This window comes from Mastigoproctus giganteus, chromosome 4 (genome assembly GCF_048544385.1).
Source record: "Mastigoproctus giganteus isolate SK-2022 chromosome 4, ASM4854438v1, whole genome shotgun sequence".
In the NCBI taxonomy this organism is placed as follows: domain Eukaryota; kingdom Metazoa; phylum Arthropoda; class Arachnida; order Uropygi; family Thelyphonidae; genus Mastigoproctus; species Mastigoproctus giganteus.
The window spans coordinates 10,759,666-10,777,891 of NC_143578.1; the positions used below are offsets into that span (position 1 = coordinate 10,759,666).

General features: G+C 33.4%; 1 protein-coding gene across 3 annotated transcripts in view; it reads left to right on the forward strand.

Moving 5' to 3' along the window:
• Positions 1-18,226, forward strand: part of LOC150086396 (MICAL-like protein 1) — a 59,952-nt gene that overhangs the window by 36,180 nt on the left and 5,546 nt on the right. For all 3 annotated transcript variants that reach the window (XM_090371352.1, XM_090371353.1, XM_090371351.1), the window contains exons 2-5: positions 4,873-5,043; positions 11,579-11,627; positions 11,869-12,016; positions 17,711-17,805. In XM_090371352.1, coding sequence (XP_090227478.1) covers positions 4,892-5,043; positions 11,579-11,627; positions 11,869-12,016; positions 17,711-17,805 — 444 coding nt within the window. In that variant the 5' untranslated portion in view covers positions 4,873-4,891. The remainder of the gene's footprint in view (positions 1-4,872; positions 5,044-11,578; positions 11,628-11,868; positions 12,017-17,710; positions 17,806-18,226) is intronic.

Below are 18,226 nucleotides of genomic sequence, written 5' to 3' on the forward strand. Positions count from 1 at the left end.
GCAATACTAGCTTAAGCCCTTGAAGGCTTCGGTAGACTTTTAAGGGCATCAACCAGACGAGTTGTGTACAGATTGCCAATGAGGTTGTCTTAAAACGGAGTCCAAGTTGAAGTTCGCTTCGCTAATGACGTAATTCACTTGCAGCTAGAATAGGAAATTTGAAGTAAGGAACTTGATATTTTCGGCAAATGCTATTTAAGGTAATTTTATTTTAATTTGAATGCTCAATTTATTATCGAAACAGTTCTGGAATATATTTGTTCCCGATATTGGAATCGTGTTTTGCAGCTACTCAATTCTCAACCAAGAGTTTTGTTTATGATATTAACAAGAATTTAAGGAGTTAATTTTGATATGCGAAATTAAGCATGAATTCAGGATATTATCAAGCACATGGATAATCGTTAAATCAGTAGTTATGGATAAGTTTCAAGCTTGTTTTTATTTTATCCCTTCTTCCACCATTTCTGGAGTCTTTGGAAAATTTACTTTATTTGAGAATATAGTTTTTTTTTTTTGTGTTTTTTTTTTTTTTTAAATCCACATGCAGGGTAGTATTTTAAATCATACTCTTAGAAGTACACCGGGTTAGATCAACCTACTATGCATGTTGTTGGGTTTTAATCACATCGGCGGCCATATTGCACCTGTGTGTATTATGTCTGTAAAAGTGTATTTACTGGCCAGTTTGCCATTATACTTTTATGGAGGACGTAGACGCCACTAGAAATATTTTCATATTGTCATTCACACTCCTTTTATCAGTGATATGCAGTTTGAACGATTTCTATTATATTGGAAACCTTTTAACATGGTGTTTTAAAAGGATGTAAATTATGTCCACATAATTACCCTGAAACACGAAAGTTTTAAGCCGTTATGCACGAAATGCGTGATGAAACCAGAAGTCTTCAACGAGGAGCATGATTTTGATAATGCAATACTTAAATCCACCGACTAACTCCATATTAGGCTTGACCATGATTATATTAGCATTAGTGATGGCATAAGATGTAAGAAAGCAAGTTTATATAGCAACAAATATATATATCCTTCCCATTTCACTTATCCATTCGCCTCAATGGTTTGTCCGGTTCTTTGAATTTATTTAAGCTATCAACTTCCACAGTGATATTTAAGTTTTTAAAACTTAAATTACTGTAATTTCCTAATTTTTAATTATTGAGAAATGCTTTTCTGATTAGACTCCAAAATCCGCTCATGGATAGTGTCATCTGGTGGTAGCTAGTTGGTTAATTTTTTTAAATTGAAATTATATTTACTATTAATGCAAAAAAAAAAAAAAAATTGCGATTTAATCACTGAGAATTTGTTTTTCGTAGTAGAATGCTGTAATTGAACTAGAATATTGCCGATAATGAAAGATAGTAGTCACGTGACGCACTTTTAGACACCATGTTTGTTGACTAGTTAGTAGTAGTTGTAAATGGAAGCCTGTGCAGTTAATTATTTAGTTAGTTATTAGTGGAAGAAAACATCTCTAGCTTGCCCTTCATAAAAGGTCTTGTTAATTCAGACACCATTTTATCATTATGGTAAACATAACCGTTCCTCTGATCATTATAGTATAGGAATCAGTTCAGGTGCAGATGGAGGTGCATTCAAGTGCAAATGCTTCTTTTGAGGAGTGTGCTCCGTAGTATCATTGCGCACCCACGGGGGTCGGTATGAGGGAGACAAAATCCCTTCCAAGAAAATTATTTGTACTGTCACGTGTTGAACCTTGTAAAAGTTAATAGTGTGGAACGTACCAGATCCCTGGGACAATTTCTGTGTGCCTCTGTCTTATCTATATGAGACTGTCATGGGGTATACGTCTGAATGTTTCGTTCAAAGTTTGTCAAAGCGCTTTTATCCGATTTAAAGGAATTATTAGACCGAATCCGTTAAATCGATTCACACCAAGTATCGAATGAATTTTCTCATATTTTATCGTTCATGAATGAATCATTGTTTGACCCTTAGCAGGGTTGTTCGCTCCTGTAATTAGCAAAGAGAACTAATTTATGAAACGTACGAACACTGGTATCTTTTAATTTTCTTTAATTAAGATAATTATCAAATGTTCTTGAATATATCAACTGTTCACGATATTGACCTCTAGTTTTGCATTTAGAAAGAAATCGTATGCCATTCGAAAAGTCTCAACTAGGAACAGAGTAATATTAACCCGGACTTAATGATTTTATTTTTCACCTTCCCTCTCTAACTGTTGTTGTTAATATCATTAGCTACATGGTGCAAGGAAGCCTGAGGCTTATGCTGCACTAGTCAAAAAAAATTCCCGAGTTACCTTGAGAGAGAGAGAGAATATGATGATATCCAGCTCAGGACCCTGGTATGCCATGCCCATACTCACCAGATGTGAGCCCCTATGTTCCTTGATTCTTTTGAACAGAAATCATGTCACAGGGGTAAACTAACCACCAAACTTCAAACAGGAAACTTTATTTTTTTATTTTTTTTATTTATTTATTTTTTTTGAGCTTTGTTACTCATTTAAGTTGGTAAAATATTTTGCGGGTGGTTGGTTGGTGGAACAGACTTCCATCCCTTGTCGTAGAAGTTGATAGCGTAAATAAGTTTAAGGCTCAGCTGGACAGGTATTTCGAATGAACAGAGGAGTGAAGTGGAAGTGGTTATTTTTTATTTATTTATTTTTTTTTTTGGCTGATGCTGCATAAGCTTGCTTTCTTGCATCAAATGCCTATGCTAATATTTTATAATTTATTGAAAGATATTTGAGAATGTGCTAGTAAATGTTAGGAGTCAATACCATAGTTATGTTTAATATTTGAAAAATATATATGCAAGAAAGTACTTTAAACCCAAAGTTAGGTCAACTTTATATTTTGTGTAAGTTAACAAAATGGGTGATGTGACATTGCTGTTATTGATGCTATATGTGTACATGAGTGTTTGATTATGTAAATGAGCTGGTGCTTGTTTAGTATTGAACCGAAGATTGGTTTGTCTGCAAACAATGATACAATATGGATGCTTGCTACTATTATAAGAAATTGATAATTTTTAAAGCTTACTTTTGGTGAATAGTACCACTATTTAAAATTTGATTATTTTGAAGAAGAATGATGAAAATAAAGTTTCCAGTAGGATTTTTGGTTCACATGAAAGGTTGGAAAGAATCCATCTTTAAATTTGACACTTTTTAGTACTCGAAAGGTCTAGTTATATGCTGGAATATAGGTATATATGAATTTAAGATAAGTTTTTAGTGCTTGGCATATAAGTTGGCTTATGGTTATTTGAAGGCAACCTTCAAAAAAAGTTTGACTTTGTATGATAACATTATGGTGACAAAGATTTGTGTATAGCAGTATATTCATATAAAAAAATATATTAATATACTATGTATTATTTATTCATATAGGTATAAAGAAAAATTTAAAATAAAAATTATATTAAAATGGAAAATATTTCCTTTTGTAGTAGGGGGTATGACCTCCCATTTCAAGTTCTTTAAAATTTAGTTAAAAGTGAATGGAATGGAACCTTTTTTTTTTTTTTTCGAAATTACCATTGCCTCCCTTTTCAAATTTATTTAGCACCCATTTGGTTGTAGGAGATATGGTAGGATTACCAGATATTCTTAGGATTAGCTGCTCCATGAGAGATATATAATTTTTTTTTTTTTTTTTTTAGAATGTGCCCCCTGCCTTGCTTATGGGGACACATTCTGGTTGACTCAAGAACTGCAAATCATCACGTACTTGAGACTATTGCCTTTTCCAGGTCTTTCCATTCTACATATATAATGAGCTCTCTAAATTGTTAACAATGGCATTACCACTGCTATGGCTGAATTAGTAAGAACATAGTGGCACAAGTAGGGTATGGCAAATACAGTTGAAGCCACATTTGCTATATGGAGTTGAAGAAAGGACTGCATAGTTAACAAGTCTTAATACCTACCACAGAACAAACTTTTTTTCTTTGCAATGAGTAGCCCTGGTATTGCACTATTTTCAAATACATTAGTTTGAAATTAGTACAATTGACAGAAGATTCTTTTAGAGATATTATATCACTAAAAGATTAATCTTCTATGTAGCCAATGTCTCAATCTTTTAAATAAATGGCATGTTAACTTTTTTGTTTATATCATTTCTTAGAAATATTAGTGCAACTCTTATTGAGGCAGAGTTTCTTCTGTTTAGCATTGTTAAGACTATTGCATTAACAAAACAATTTCCTGCTTGCTGCAAAGAAAAAATCCCCCTGACTTGCTTACAGCTTAAATTATTTTAGTTTTTATAACTAATTAATTGAAATCAATTAATATTGTAAATGCAACTGATTTCAATTATTTAATTCTATCCCTGGAAATACAAGTGGTATGTTTATTTTCCGTATTATGCTGAATATTATAATATGGAAAATTGAACTTTTATTATCAAGGGGTTACCATCCCTCATATTATAATTTGAGGGGAGAGGGAATGTAACCCTAGGATACCTATACCCTTCTAAAAATTGGAAAACTGAATGAATTATGAAGATTATTTTTGAAATGATCTTGTTATCAGTCGTTTTACATATGCTTATAGTTTAGACACAAGATCCCTCATTACTTGTCACCTTGGTGCTAATCTTAACAGTCCCAAGCATTTTTTGGAAGGAAGTATAGGGACAGTGGCACTAATCCATGAACATTTCTCAATATAAAAATTAAGTTCCTGTAATTAAGATATTTGGTCTGTGAAATTTAATTTTTTTTTTTACTTGTCACTGGCTTCATGTTCACAGGTTTGTAAAATATCACTGACAAGTAAACTAAATAATTTTGATCTATATCTTTAAAAAGATGTATTAATAACAGCTTTATTTATAGTTCACATCTTTATCTGAACATGGGAGAGAAGAAAGGTCTGAAGGCTTTGGAAGTGTGGTGCCGAAGAGTTACTGATGGTTACAAAGGAGTAAGCGTACAAGATATGTCATCTTCCTGGAGAGATGGATTAGCCTTCTGTGCTCTCATTCATCACTTTCATCCAGATTTAATGTAAGTTGCAAGTTTATACACACACACACACACACACTGGTGTTCAAAGAAAGAGCATCACTTAGAAATTTCACATTTTTACCCTTTTTCACAATGGTATGTTACATTTAATGACTAGCATCACAAATAGAAATATAAACAAAAGATATACAAAGTATTTATTAATAGTTAAAGCAAAGCTAAGTAATATTTGACAGGTGCTCTCAAAATATTCCAAAATGAGCATTTGCAACCTTCATACAGCAGTTTTGGTAAACACGACAATTATGGCTGATATGATATCAGAAGCCCTCAGTTTGCTTCAGTTTATCATTTTAAATGGAAAACAAACTGAAATGCTCACCAGGTGCAAACTAATATATAGTTTGAACTGGCTCTATCTCTGATGACAGCAGTACACTGTCGAGACATTGACAAGATCAATTTCTGAAGATAATCAACTGATGGTTCGTGGTTCCAAACACGAATTATGGCTTCCTGAAGTTCACAAAGGGTTTTTGGTTTCTTTCTTGCAACTGCAGATTCCACATGATGCCAACAGTTCTCTGTAGGATTCAGGTCCGGGCTGTTTCCTGGCCAGCTAAGAGTTGTACTGGACCGTTCTTTCAACCATTATTTTTATTTTTTTTTTTTCCACCTGTAAGAAATGTAAACATTACTGTCGAGCCTCTAATGCAGAAATGAAGTTAAAGTAACTACAAAAGTGCCTACTTACACTTTCCCAATGACAGGGAGCATAGTCATCCTGAAAGTTGCAGTTACTTGGCAGGTTGAAATGGTCTATAATAGTTGGCAGCAATTTGCCTTCCAATATAGCCAGGTATCCATTGTCATTAATGCAACCTTTTATAAACCGCAGGTGAAACGAAATGCACCCCTTCCCATATCATTTGGCTGGTAGGGAATTTCACTGTAGACACCATACAGTCTGGATGGTATTCTTCACCACATCTACGACGAATTGTTTGTCTCTCATCTGAGCCATGCAGGTTGAATTTCTTCTCATCTGAGAAAATAACTGACTTCCACTGCTCGCGGGTCTATTTGACATGCTCCTTACACCAAATTAATTGGGCCTTTTTCATTTTTTGTGTGAGGAGGGGCTTCTTAGGACAATAGGTTTCAAGTCCATTTTTGAAGAGGCATCTTCTGACTGTTACTGCACTTGCTACCACTCCTGTATGCTCTTCCCATTCTCTTTTCAGCTCAGACGAAGAAGCTTTATGATGTAGGTTTTTTGTAGACTCGTTTGCATCCGGTTCCTTTTTTCCTGTCAGCAGAACCAGTATTCTTGAGTTTGGAAGGAAATCTACTGTGTCCACTGATTACAAGACACTATAAGCAATATGACGAGAAGAACATCCTTCCTCACGTAAAACAATAATAGCACTCTTTCTTCATGGCATCAACTGCACGTAACTCGCCATCCTGACACAGTCAAGGAATGACTGCAACTCCTGCAGAGCATGCTTATATAGTTGAAAGTAACAGCTGATGCAATATTATGTCACCACCTATGCATGTCAACCTTACTGATGCAATCTGTAAGAAATATTGTCATACTTATGTTATTCGAATGACAATTTTGCGCACGTGTGTGTTGTTTGGTGATGCAGTTTTTGTTGATTAACAATTACTAACATGATTCTGTTAATATCAGTCCACAAAATTAAAATTATTTTAACAGCACCTAAGCTTGTTGCTTGTCTATGCAATATATTCTGTCTATAGAAATGTCTATTCACCGACTGATTTGCATGTTGTGCGAGCTGAAAAATCCAGAATAACTCTTGGGGGTGGAGTACCTACCCTTTCCACCCGAGATCAGCCTAACTGCACTCTTGGTTGAGGACTTCAGAATATCCTGTTGTTGATGGGAATTCCCCCAAATGACTGGAAGATGGCATTGTTTTGCTCTGACTGAGCTGCCACAGAGGACAGTATCAGTCTACAGGGGTATCTCTTTGCTTATGTCATTTGTGTTTGGACAAGTTTCATAGGAAAACTGGGAAAAAATTTAGTGCCCTTGTGTTTCATGGTCAAAACCATAAGTATGGCAAGAAATTTTTACTTAAATTGAGTAGTGATGTCAAATGGGATGGGGAAATTTTAATCTAGCTTTTAAGATTTAATGGGATTCCTTGGTATGGATAATAATGGCTATAATCTGTTGGCCAATAAGCTCTGACTTAATAAAAAAAAAAAAAAAAAAAAACTTGTGTGGCATTGGAAAAAAAAGTGCAACTTTTATCTTCTAAATCAAAATAAGTCTTCTAAAACAGTCTGTGAGCAAAAAAAAAAATTAACTGCTGCTTTCAGAATTTCAAAAACATTAATGTGGATAAAAAAAACAAGTAATTTACAATTGTTTCAACAAGGAATGCGATTATTAACTGTATTTAGCAGTCACATGAATTGAACTGTCTACTCAAATTCATGTTCTAGTGCAGTTTCTCTTGACCATTGCATTATGGGCTGAAAAATATCAAATAAAGTGAATAAATGTAACTTATAATTTCTTGGTACATGCATTCACAAATAATGCTTTTTTTTTCTTTCTGCTTTTGGAATTACTTTACTTTTCTAATGTTATAATTCTGTGTAAATTTAAACTTTTCTTGAACACCTTAACACTGAATAAATGGTTCAAATGAGCTGCTCAGCATTCTTAGAAATCCTATATATCCTATTCTTAGAAAAGATAAAATAAACTTCAGACGACATGTGTAACATGATTGTTGAAAGGCATGATTACATAGGCTGTAATAATTATGAAAAAGCTTCTGCTAGTCTCATTAAATTTTTAATGAGAACTAATGGAAATTAGTAATTAACATTTAAATATTAAATCATATATTCCATTTGTATCTTAACCTTTGTGGTGTTAATTATAAAATATATATATATATATATTAATTAGTCAGAAAGTATACATCAAAATAAATTAGCCACATACTTTTATTTTGATGTATACTTATTCGGGGCATGTCCCGAACTGTGACTACACCCTGAGAGTTTGGTTTGGGAAAACGGCGAACCTTGTATGCCATTGGATATGCAGAGCTTCATGCTGTTGGATGTTCTTTGCTGGCATGATGCTATCCTCTAACTGCTAGGACCAGCTAACTAGTTTTTATTAGAAATCTGTCTAACCTGGTAGAAGGTTAGAGGATAGCATCATACTAGTAAGGCCATCCAATAGCTGGGAAATATTGCACAGGCCTAGGGCCAGCACTCACTATCCTCATGATGCATCTTCATCTGCTGCTTGTTTGGATACATCTGGGTTTGATTCCTGTTGATTGGAGGAATTTCTAAAGGCCTTTTTGAGGCTATAGTTACCTGATCTCATGTTGAGGAGTCCCAGCTGAGTTATTCTGGGTTTATCAGTCCATATAACATGCAAATCAGCCCATGAACATGCTTCTATAGATATAAAACCCTCATAGTTGAGTGCATGCTTGACAGCTATGTGTGATTTGGAGAAGCATTGTTAATGCAAATTTGTAATTAATCTGTCACTAAGACTACAAGGAACTTGGAATTTATATATGACCTGTTCAAACATACGTATTTAGGACTACACATTTGTGCATAACTATCTGTTTATTTAGGACTACACATTTGTGCATAACTATCTGTTTATTTGCAGAGTTGTGTGTGGCAGCTCTGTATAATGATTATCAGTTGCACTTTGTAGCACCCTGGTCTTTGTGATACAGTATGCATACATAGTAACTATCCTTTTTTTTTGTGTTCTTAATTGGTAGGCAGGGCTGTTTTAAGAAATCTTGGGCACCCGGGTGAATTTTCAAATGTGGCCTCTATTCAGTTTAAATATTGTTTTAATTTTTTTTTCTGGGTCTCTAAGTCACATTCCTAACCCTAAGTGTGAGGCCCCTGGTACACCCATGAGTTAAAAGGTCCAGTTTGTAGGGGGGAAGGTAGGAAAATGTTATTGGTAAAACTTTTAATATGGTCTCTTTCCAGACACTAATGGGTTATATACCTTTTTTTTTTTTTTTAGGAATCTTAATAGCAAATTAAATTCTGCTTTGAATTTCTGAACTGTAATTGCATTTCCTGGCAATGGAATTGCAGTTTAAATTTTAAAAACTAAAGTTCTTATGAATGCTATAAGAACAAATTCCAGTGTTCATGTTTTTTTGGGAATTCTGAGAAAATGATTTTTTTTTTATTGCTGATTTTCTATAAGCTTGTTTCCTTTTTATGGTTTGTCACTACTAGTACTAACAGCTGTAAACTACAGTGACAAATACCTTCATTTTTGCAGTAACAGAGAATGCATGCACGCTCGCTCTCTCTCTCTCGTGGTAAATTCAGAATTTTTTTTTTTTTTTTTTTTTTTTTGGCTAGTGCAGCATAAGCCTCAGGCTTTCTTGCACCACATGGCTAATAATAACTGTTTAAGAGCAGATATTCATTAAATATGCATTTCTAACGCAGACCTCTCTTCAAATGGAATTGATTGAGTAAATGATGTACATTGAGATTAAAGATGAAACATGCAGCTCCTTAATTAGGACAGAGAGAGAATTCATAAGGAATAAGACAGGGCAATTGGAACTGCCAAAAGACCTCTTATTATATGGCCAAGTAACCTGCACTTAAATTATTCTCGTCTCAGTGAATTCTTGCCTTCCTAGCCTGTACATGTTCCCTTGCCATATCTAGGTAACACTTTTAATAGTGTTCCTTTCAGGCATAAGATAATCTGTTTTAAGTACCATCTTATCTTACAGGATATGGAACTTTAAATACAATAAAAGTGGTAATAAAAAAATTCAGAATGGATATGGCCCTTTATAAATGTGGTTAAAAAGAATTGCACAATTTTTATGTAAACAGCAAGGAGTACAAACTTAGCTTGCTTATTTCCAAGTTAATTTTCATAGTTAAATGCACGTAATAAATGTACTTTAAGTGCAGTTGTTTACATTTTTATTTGGCCATTTGCAGTTAAAATAAAATTCCAAGTTACCACTAATTTGAAATTTTCAATCTTTAAAATGAAATATTGTGGGGTAGAGTTAAGAGGTAAATACCTCTTGATAATAGCTCTTCTACAGAAAGATTATGTAAAATTGTTCTTGGGAGGGAGTATTAAATTCACTTTTTGTGAATATATTATCTTCCAAATACCATTTGTAGAAGAATATTTTAGTTCTTGCCTTCATAGGATACCATTCTAATGAAATTAGTGCCAGATTGACTGTTAAGGCTACAATTCCTGATACAGATTCCTGGTAACATTGTTGGGCTGTCTTTATAGTTTGATTATTGTCAACTCTTATTTTAGTGTAATTTAAATTTCATTAATGTAGAACAAAGTTTTGTTATTCAACTTATTTTAACTGATATCAAAATTCTTGCTGTTTAAATTGTAATGATTATTCTTAATACAGTAATTTATTATTATTTTTTCTGTATATGCTTTCCTAATACCATCTGAGTGCATCTGTTTTCTCATTCAACATATTTAACTTGTCGTTAAGAGACTTGTATAAATGAAAAACAAGTGAAGTCAGGTTTTTGATATTAGCATTACCTATAACGCAGATAAGTATCTGCCCTGTCATGTACATTCTCCATGGTAGTGGTACTGGGAAACACCCCCCACCCACCTTTCACCCTTCAACCATCATATAAGTAGAAATCCTGGCTCTCATGATCTAGTCTTCTATGCCGGATGATGGAGATTTAAGTCCACCTGTCAGTAAAAAAAAAAAAAAAATATATATATATGCCTACACAGAAACAGAAATTGGTCCAAGGTTAAAGCTACAAGTCTGACAATCTACTACAAAATTTGGTTAATTGCTATAGTGAAATGTCTAAGAACAAACTTGAGAGGAAGGCAAAAACCTTTTTAAAAAAAGGTATTGTTTAACCTCAGTTTTGTTATCAAAGAATAATTGATATTGTAGTGTTAAGATTAAGCAAATTTCAATACTTTTCTTTTCATATCGAAATGCCCTTATTTCATTTTACTTATGCCTTTAGGAGGCATGTAAAAAAAAAAATTTGAACAGTATTTTATGGTAGTGTATTTTGTACATTTTTTTTTTTTTTTTTTTTTTTTTTTTTCTTCATTCTGAAAATACAATTGATAATAAGATCAAAAAACAATAATGGGTATACTTTTTGGGTGTACAGCATACTTTTTAATGAATAATGCATCAAAGAATTTTTTTAAAGCTATATTTTTTTCTTTAGTGATGCAGATCAAAAGTGAATAACATACTGGGGGAAATACTGAAATTCACTACTTCTAATAGATACAAATTAAATTTTTCGTTTTTTTTGTCTATAAAGTACGTACTGGTGTGTTAATAAAAGTTAAACTTTGTCCAGTGAAACAATTCATTTGTTTAACCTTAAGTGGAGACTACAATTTCTCACTCATTGTGTCTTGTGTGCTAATGCAGATTTCATCTCAATATTCCAGTTTATTATCATTGTTAACATCAAATCTATTTTATTCATAGCCTAAATGATGTTCTTATTCTTTCAGAAACTTTGAATCCTTATCCAAAGATGACATCTTTCATAACAATGAACTGGTAAGTATGAAATTATCAAAAAACAAAAATATTTTTTTTTAACAAATTTAATGAAAATGAAGTTAGCTATATAAACCTATGAATATCTTGGACAGGTTTTAAATAGAAGTAAATTTTAACATTCAGTAAAATCAGTTTATTAAAGACTCTTGGTTATTACTAAGAGCTTTAATAACATTTAAATTACATAGTATATAATTTCAAAATTTGGGAATTTAATCAATTTTTTTTCTTTTTATAGGCATTTAGTGTAGCTGAGAAATATTTAGGAGTTCCAGCCCTTTTGGATGCTGAAGATATGGTCAAGTATGAAGAACCAGATAATTTGAGTATTGCCACTTATGTTTCGCAGTTCTATCAGCTATTTGAAAATGGTGCCAGCCATAAATGTAAGTCTCCCCCCCCCCCCATTAATTTTTGTGGTATTGTTTTTAAATTTTCATGGTACTGAAGTTTGAGATTGTTCTTGTTCAGGCTGTTTAATGTCTCCTTTTAATTTCACACCATTACAGATAGGAGTATATAATCTTTAATAAATAATGTCAAGTTTTGTTATGCTTTAATTTGAAAGCATAGCAAAAGTAGAAAAATATTTTTTTATCTATGAAAAGCCTAACTTTTCATAGTAAAGTATAAAAACTTGATTCTCTTTATTTATATATATATATATATATATATATGATCACTAAATGCTTCTTAGTGGTTATACTTTGGAAAATGAGCACTTAATTTTTATGCTATATAAGTGCAGATTCTCAAATTACATAGCTTGAGATTAGATTCTTGAGGCATGGCCACTGTCTCGTGGAAGATACAAGGTTACTAACTAAAGTTGGATTGGTGCACTTCTGTGTTATGCTACTTGGTAGAAGCTGTGGCCTCATGAGACCAGAATGAGTGTTTAGCCATTTTGTTGAGACCAGGAAGAATAGAAGTGTCCATGCCACTTGTTGGCATTAGCTAGCATTTTTGTAATGCTTGCACTAAGAAGTTTCAATTTAAACAATGTGTTTAATGGACATTCTTCACTGATAGCTAATGCTGTATTTGAGTGTGTAATTTTAGTATTAAATCAGCTCACACCAACCATAAGAATAAGCATTTACTGTAACTAGAATATTTATTTACATATTAAAATAAAATAAATATTTACAAAAAACTGCTATTATATTAAATATACATGTAAAAACATTAAAACTGTGATAAAATCCTTGAGATAAAATACACTAAAATAAACCGGATTAAAAACGATAAAAATCTCTGGAGCTTTCGGAAGCTTGCGCTCCCTTCCTCAGCAGTAACAAAACTTCCTGCAGCACGTCCATATATAACAGGCTCACGGTACCTATACACGTGGTGCAGTCGGCGCATGGTCTGAACTGGAAGCGGAAATAGCTCGGGAACGTGTTAAGCAAAACCGTTCATCCCTACTTAGGATAATAGTTTCAAACAGAGGATGCATACGCATACCTCTGTCCCTATTCATAATATTGTGGTCGGATGAAATAGGGACAGAGGTATGCGTATGCATCCTCTGTTTGAAACTATTATCCTAAGTAGGGATGAACGGTTTTGCTTAACACGTTCCCGAGCTATTTCCGCTTCCAGTTCAGACCATGCGCCGACTGCACCACGTGTATAGGTACCGTGAGCCTGTTATATATGGACGTGCTGCAGGAAGTTTTGTTACTGCTGAGGAAGGGAGCGCAAGCTTCCGAAAGCTCCAGAGATTTTTTTATCGTTTTTAATCCGGTTTATTTTAGTGTATTTTATCTCAAGGATTTTATCACAGTTTTAATGTTTTTACATGTATATTTAATATAATAGCAGTTTTTTGTAAATATTTATTTTATTTTAATATGTAAATAAATATTCTAGTTACAGTAAATGCTTATTCTTATGGTTGGTGTGAGCTGATTTAATACTAAAATATGAATTTTCCCAACCTCAGAGGCCTTTTTTCAGGATATTTGAGTGTGTAATACTGATTGAAGCCCCACTTATTTAAGCACACTTGAATTTCACCAAAATCAGCCCTTAGCCAAGACCTGTGCTTGCTGTCATGCCACAGAATAATTGTTACTCCTTGGACACTAGGCAATATTAGGTGGTGGAGTAGTACAGGTCATGTATTTATGGTTTTGGCAGGCATGGCAAGATCAAAAGTTTGGAGGAGGGAAGGGGCAAGTTGATAATTTTGTAAACATGAATTGGTGAAATATTTAGATATGGCTAGAATATGTGCAGCTCCCTGATTTCATCAGGAAGCTGCATGTATTCTTGGATGCCTAGGTATTCAAGGGGTGCTGCTTCAGCAGCACTCCTTGAATCTAGTGCTGTGAATTCTCCAACAGTACAGGAACTATTAGTAAGGAGTGCTCACAGTTCCCAAAGTTGGATGGTGGGAAGAGTCAGTTTTCAGAGTAAAGGCAGCAAGATTACACAGTACATTTTTAAAGGTACGGTTGCTGTATGCTAGGTAGTCCAACTAACCAAACCTGTTTGTAACACTCTTGGTAGCATCTGAATCAGCTGATGTATAATCCTGCTGCCTCAGCTCTGTCAGCTGTGACTGGAGGGAACCAGCACTGAATATGCAGCAGGGACTATGGAATCCATTTTGTCAAGGAGCTTGGTATATTCTTTGCCTTTTATGTATGCCATATCTAAAGTTATTAAATCATGAGCCTCCCCCGCCAACTCTGCTATAATTTATACCAGTGTATCATGAAATTGTGTAGTTAAACCAGAGAAACCTTGAGGTTTTCATGGAAATTGGCTAAGTGGAACTAGCAGAAGGACTAAGTTTGATACCAGAGGAAAAGTTTCTGTTAATACAGTGGTCTTCAACCTTTCTTTTTAATAACGGCACCCCTAAGTAATTTATTTTATTTTGTGGCACCCCTACTCAATTTTCTGTCTGTTAGATCTGATTCTCTGTGTATAAAACACACACACACACACACACACACACACACACACACACACACACAATATTAAAAAATATATATGTTATATGATATTTATTACAATAATACAAATTTTATATATAGTATATAATTTTATTCTTTATAGAGGTACTAAGTAAAGATCAATTATAGATCACCACAAAATTAAAAAGATACCGTACACATTTTTATAATGAAATAAATATAAAATAATAAGTTTAAGTAACTTAAACCCAAATTACGTGGCACCCCTGGAATGTTGTTGCAGCACCCCGGTTGAAACCACTGTGTTAATAGAACCAAAGCTCTCCGTACCTTTTAGTCAGTTTAATTCTCAATGATACCTTCCATCAGTATTCTGTTAAGTTAGTTGAGGCAACTGACAATCTCAATTATTAGTTGTCTCAACCATCACCCATCTCATTTGTAAGTATTTAATCTGATTTTTTTTTTTTTTTTTTTTTTTATATACTTAAGTGAAACTTTTACATATGTCTGTTCTGATATTCCTTGTAAGACTTCCTAATTCTTTTTTGGTTTTAAACTTGCTCTCTGTCAATTGACTTACAATATTGCATGTAAAGTTAATGTGTGTATATATATGCTTTTCAGTGCAGTGCAAGAGAAGAGTTGACCTTGTTTTTCTAATTTAAAAATTATTGCAAAAATGCTTTGTTGGATATTTCTTATTTATAATGCCCTGTTTTTAATTGCGTAAGTTTTTCAATCCTGTTTTCTCAGTTATCTTTGTGTGTGCATGAAGGGTGGTCCTTAATGAATGCACTTTCTTTTGCTTTTAACATTTTAAAATAAACCAGTAATTACTGCTATATGAAACACTAGAAATAGAATGGTTCTGCCATAACACTTCACTTGAAATATCGAATGCAAAATTGCTGACTAGTCTTTCTCCAATATGGAATCTTATGCACATCAAATTCTCATGTGTCCGAGCACAGCATCATGGGAAATTGTGAACCCTTTTTAAACTGTTTCTACTCACATCTTCAGCCAACTGATGAATGTTTTTGAAAGTTTACTGTTTGGACTCTTGGCTTTGTTTGAAGATTTTAGTTTCCATTACATAGTGATATATATAATATCGGTGTTTAGATACACCATAGACACTCTTAAAAAAAAAAAAAAAAAAACTACAAAGTAGTTGTTGTGGGCATCATTTACTCTTTCTCATATTGTGCTCTGCCTTCACGACGAGTTGCCATGATACTGCACTAATCAAATAAGTAACGCTTCACTAATAGAGAAGACTATTGTTTAGACTATAGAGAAGACAATTATTTTAAATATTATCTTATACACCTTTTGGCATCTCTCATATTGTGCGATTAACTTCACAACTGGGTCGTCATGTCTGCAATACTAGGGTACCTGCCCACCCACTGATGATAGGCCAATAGCCTTGAAACATGTCTGGGTGGTGGTACTCACTGAGAATAAGTAACAATAGTCTTCTCTATTAGTGAAGCGTTACTTATTTGAGGTAGTGCAGTATCATGGCAACTCGTCGTGAAGGCAGAGCACAATATGAGAAAGAGCAAATGATGCCCACAACAACTACTTTGTAGTTTTTTTAAGAGTGTCTATGGTGTATCTAAACACCGATATTATATAGATACTAAACTCTTAAAGTATTATGCCATGTGCATTTAATTATTTTATATATATATATAAATATATATTTTTTTTTAGATTACAACCAAAGGAATAGGCAGTGCACTTCTTCCTCTGGGCTTAATCTTAATTAAATGACTAACGTATCTCAACCTTTATATTTTTAATTAATTTGTGCTTTTAATGTCTTTACCTTTCAAAACTTCAATGTAATGTAGTCACAGAAGCCACAAACGCATTTATACAAAGCTGGTCAATCAAATAGAGCAAAAAAAAAAGGATGGAGAAAGTTAGTGAAAAGTACTAACTTTCGTGTTAGTACTTTTCACTAACAGAAAAAATTAGGTTGGTAAAGGCTGTATGTAAGAAATCATTGGCTAAAAGCAAAAAAAGAAAACAAATGTATGACAATGGGGACTGTCGTGGTGTCCTGATGAGTTCATAAATCATTCTTATTATGTGATTGGACAGTTCATTGATAATCAAATTCCATACAGAATGTAATGCTGGAATTGTTTTGACAACTCCTGTTTTCTATGTATTCCTCAATTGAGCTTTTCACTAATAGCATATCACTTACACCTTAGTAATGCCTTCCTGTGCCTGCTTCCAAGAAGGCACAGCAAGGTTTCCCAAGGTTAAGTCTGGGAAAATTTCCAGAGAATTTCACTTTGGAGAATAGTGAAAATTTGAACATGTCAAAGAGGCTGTATAGAGTGTAATCTGTCTTAGCTTTCTTAAAAGGACTAAATATTATTCCCAGATGTTTTGCGGTACATCCTGTACAACTTAATCAGTGACTGTAAAGATAGCAGAAGTGGTATGTTGGTAATTAAATTACAGCATTCTTTTTTTAATTTTGAGGGATTACTTAAAAGATATTTGATTGATATTATCAGGTCCATTGTTAATTAATAACCAAATTTTAATAGTGATTAATAATATCTAAGTGACTATGTTAATAATCAAAAAAGAATAGTAATAAAAATGAAGAATTAAGGAATTAGAGGTTAGTCTAGTCTGTCTTGTAGCTATTCTTTGAAGACCATCTTAATTGTAGTTGGTACCATCTACGTTAGGGGTGGCCACCCATGGCACTTATGGCCCACAGTTCTTGTTGGTGGCCTACCTCCCAGTGTGGTGAGGAAACACTTTAAAAAAAAAAAATTTATATATATAAAACTAGTTGTTTGAAAAATCAAATTAAGCTAAACACTGCAACAGAGCTTTCAGTGTATTTTGCTTCATGTCCCAAATTTTGGTGACCATTTGGGATATGAAGCAAAACACCTTGGCATAATATCAGCATTGTTTTCACTCTTCATTTCTTTCACTGATGTATTGATATGATTGATTAAAAAAAAAAATTTTTTTTCTTTTTACATGCTTTACTCTTCCATTTTAGCTTTCTCTTTGAAAGCTAACTATCCAAAACAGAGAGATTGAGATTAAAAATTAGTTTTTTCTTAGCCATATTTTCTAATAACTCTTTCTTCCTTTTAGTGGGTTTACCTCTTAGTAAGTCTCCTGCAAAGTCCCATACATCATCACCTCTGCATAGTACACCTGATCGGATACACACTGGACCTTTACATAAGGTGAGTATTTTTTTATTTTAATGGTACCAAAGATAAGTGATGCACTTTTTTTTTTTTTTCTGTAACATTTGAATACATTTCTACCCTTGAAATCAGTAGCACTTTGTCCAGGGCAATATTGCTGCCTGGAACAAAATATTTGCAAAACTTTCTATATAATTGGCATTTTTTATGTTAGTTCCTCTGTTGAATTCCTTTTGTGTTCTTTGTTGGTGGACTGGCATCCATTATATCTGCAGAAATGTTCCCCTTCTAAATACATTCTTTAAAAAATAATCCTATCCATTCTTTACACCAGTATTCCTTTATCAGAAAGCTAATGGGTATGAAGTCATTTCACACTTCTCAAGTAAAATTTACAGCTATTTTTGTCTTAAGCTGTATATGTGAAGATATATCCACACTACTATTATGCTTTTGG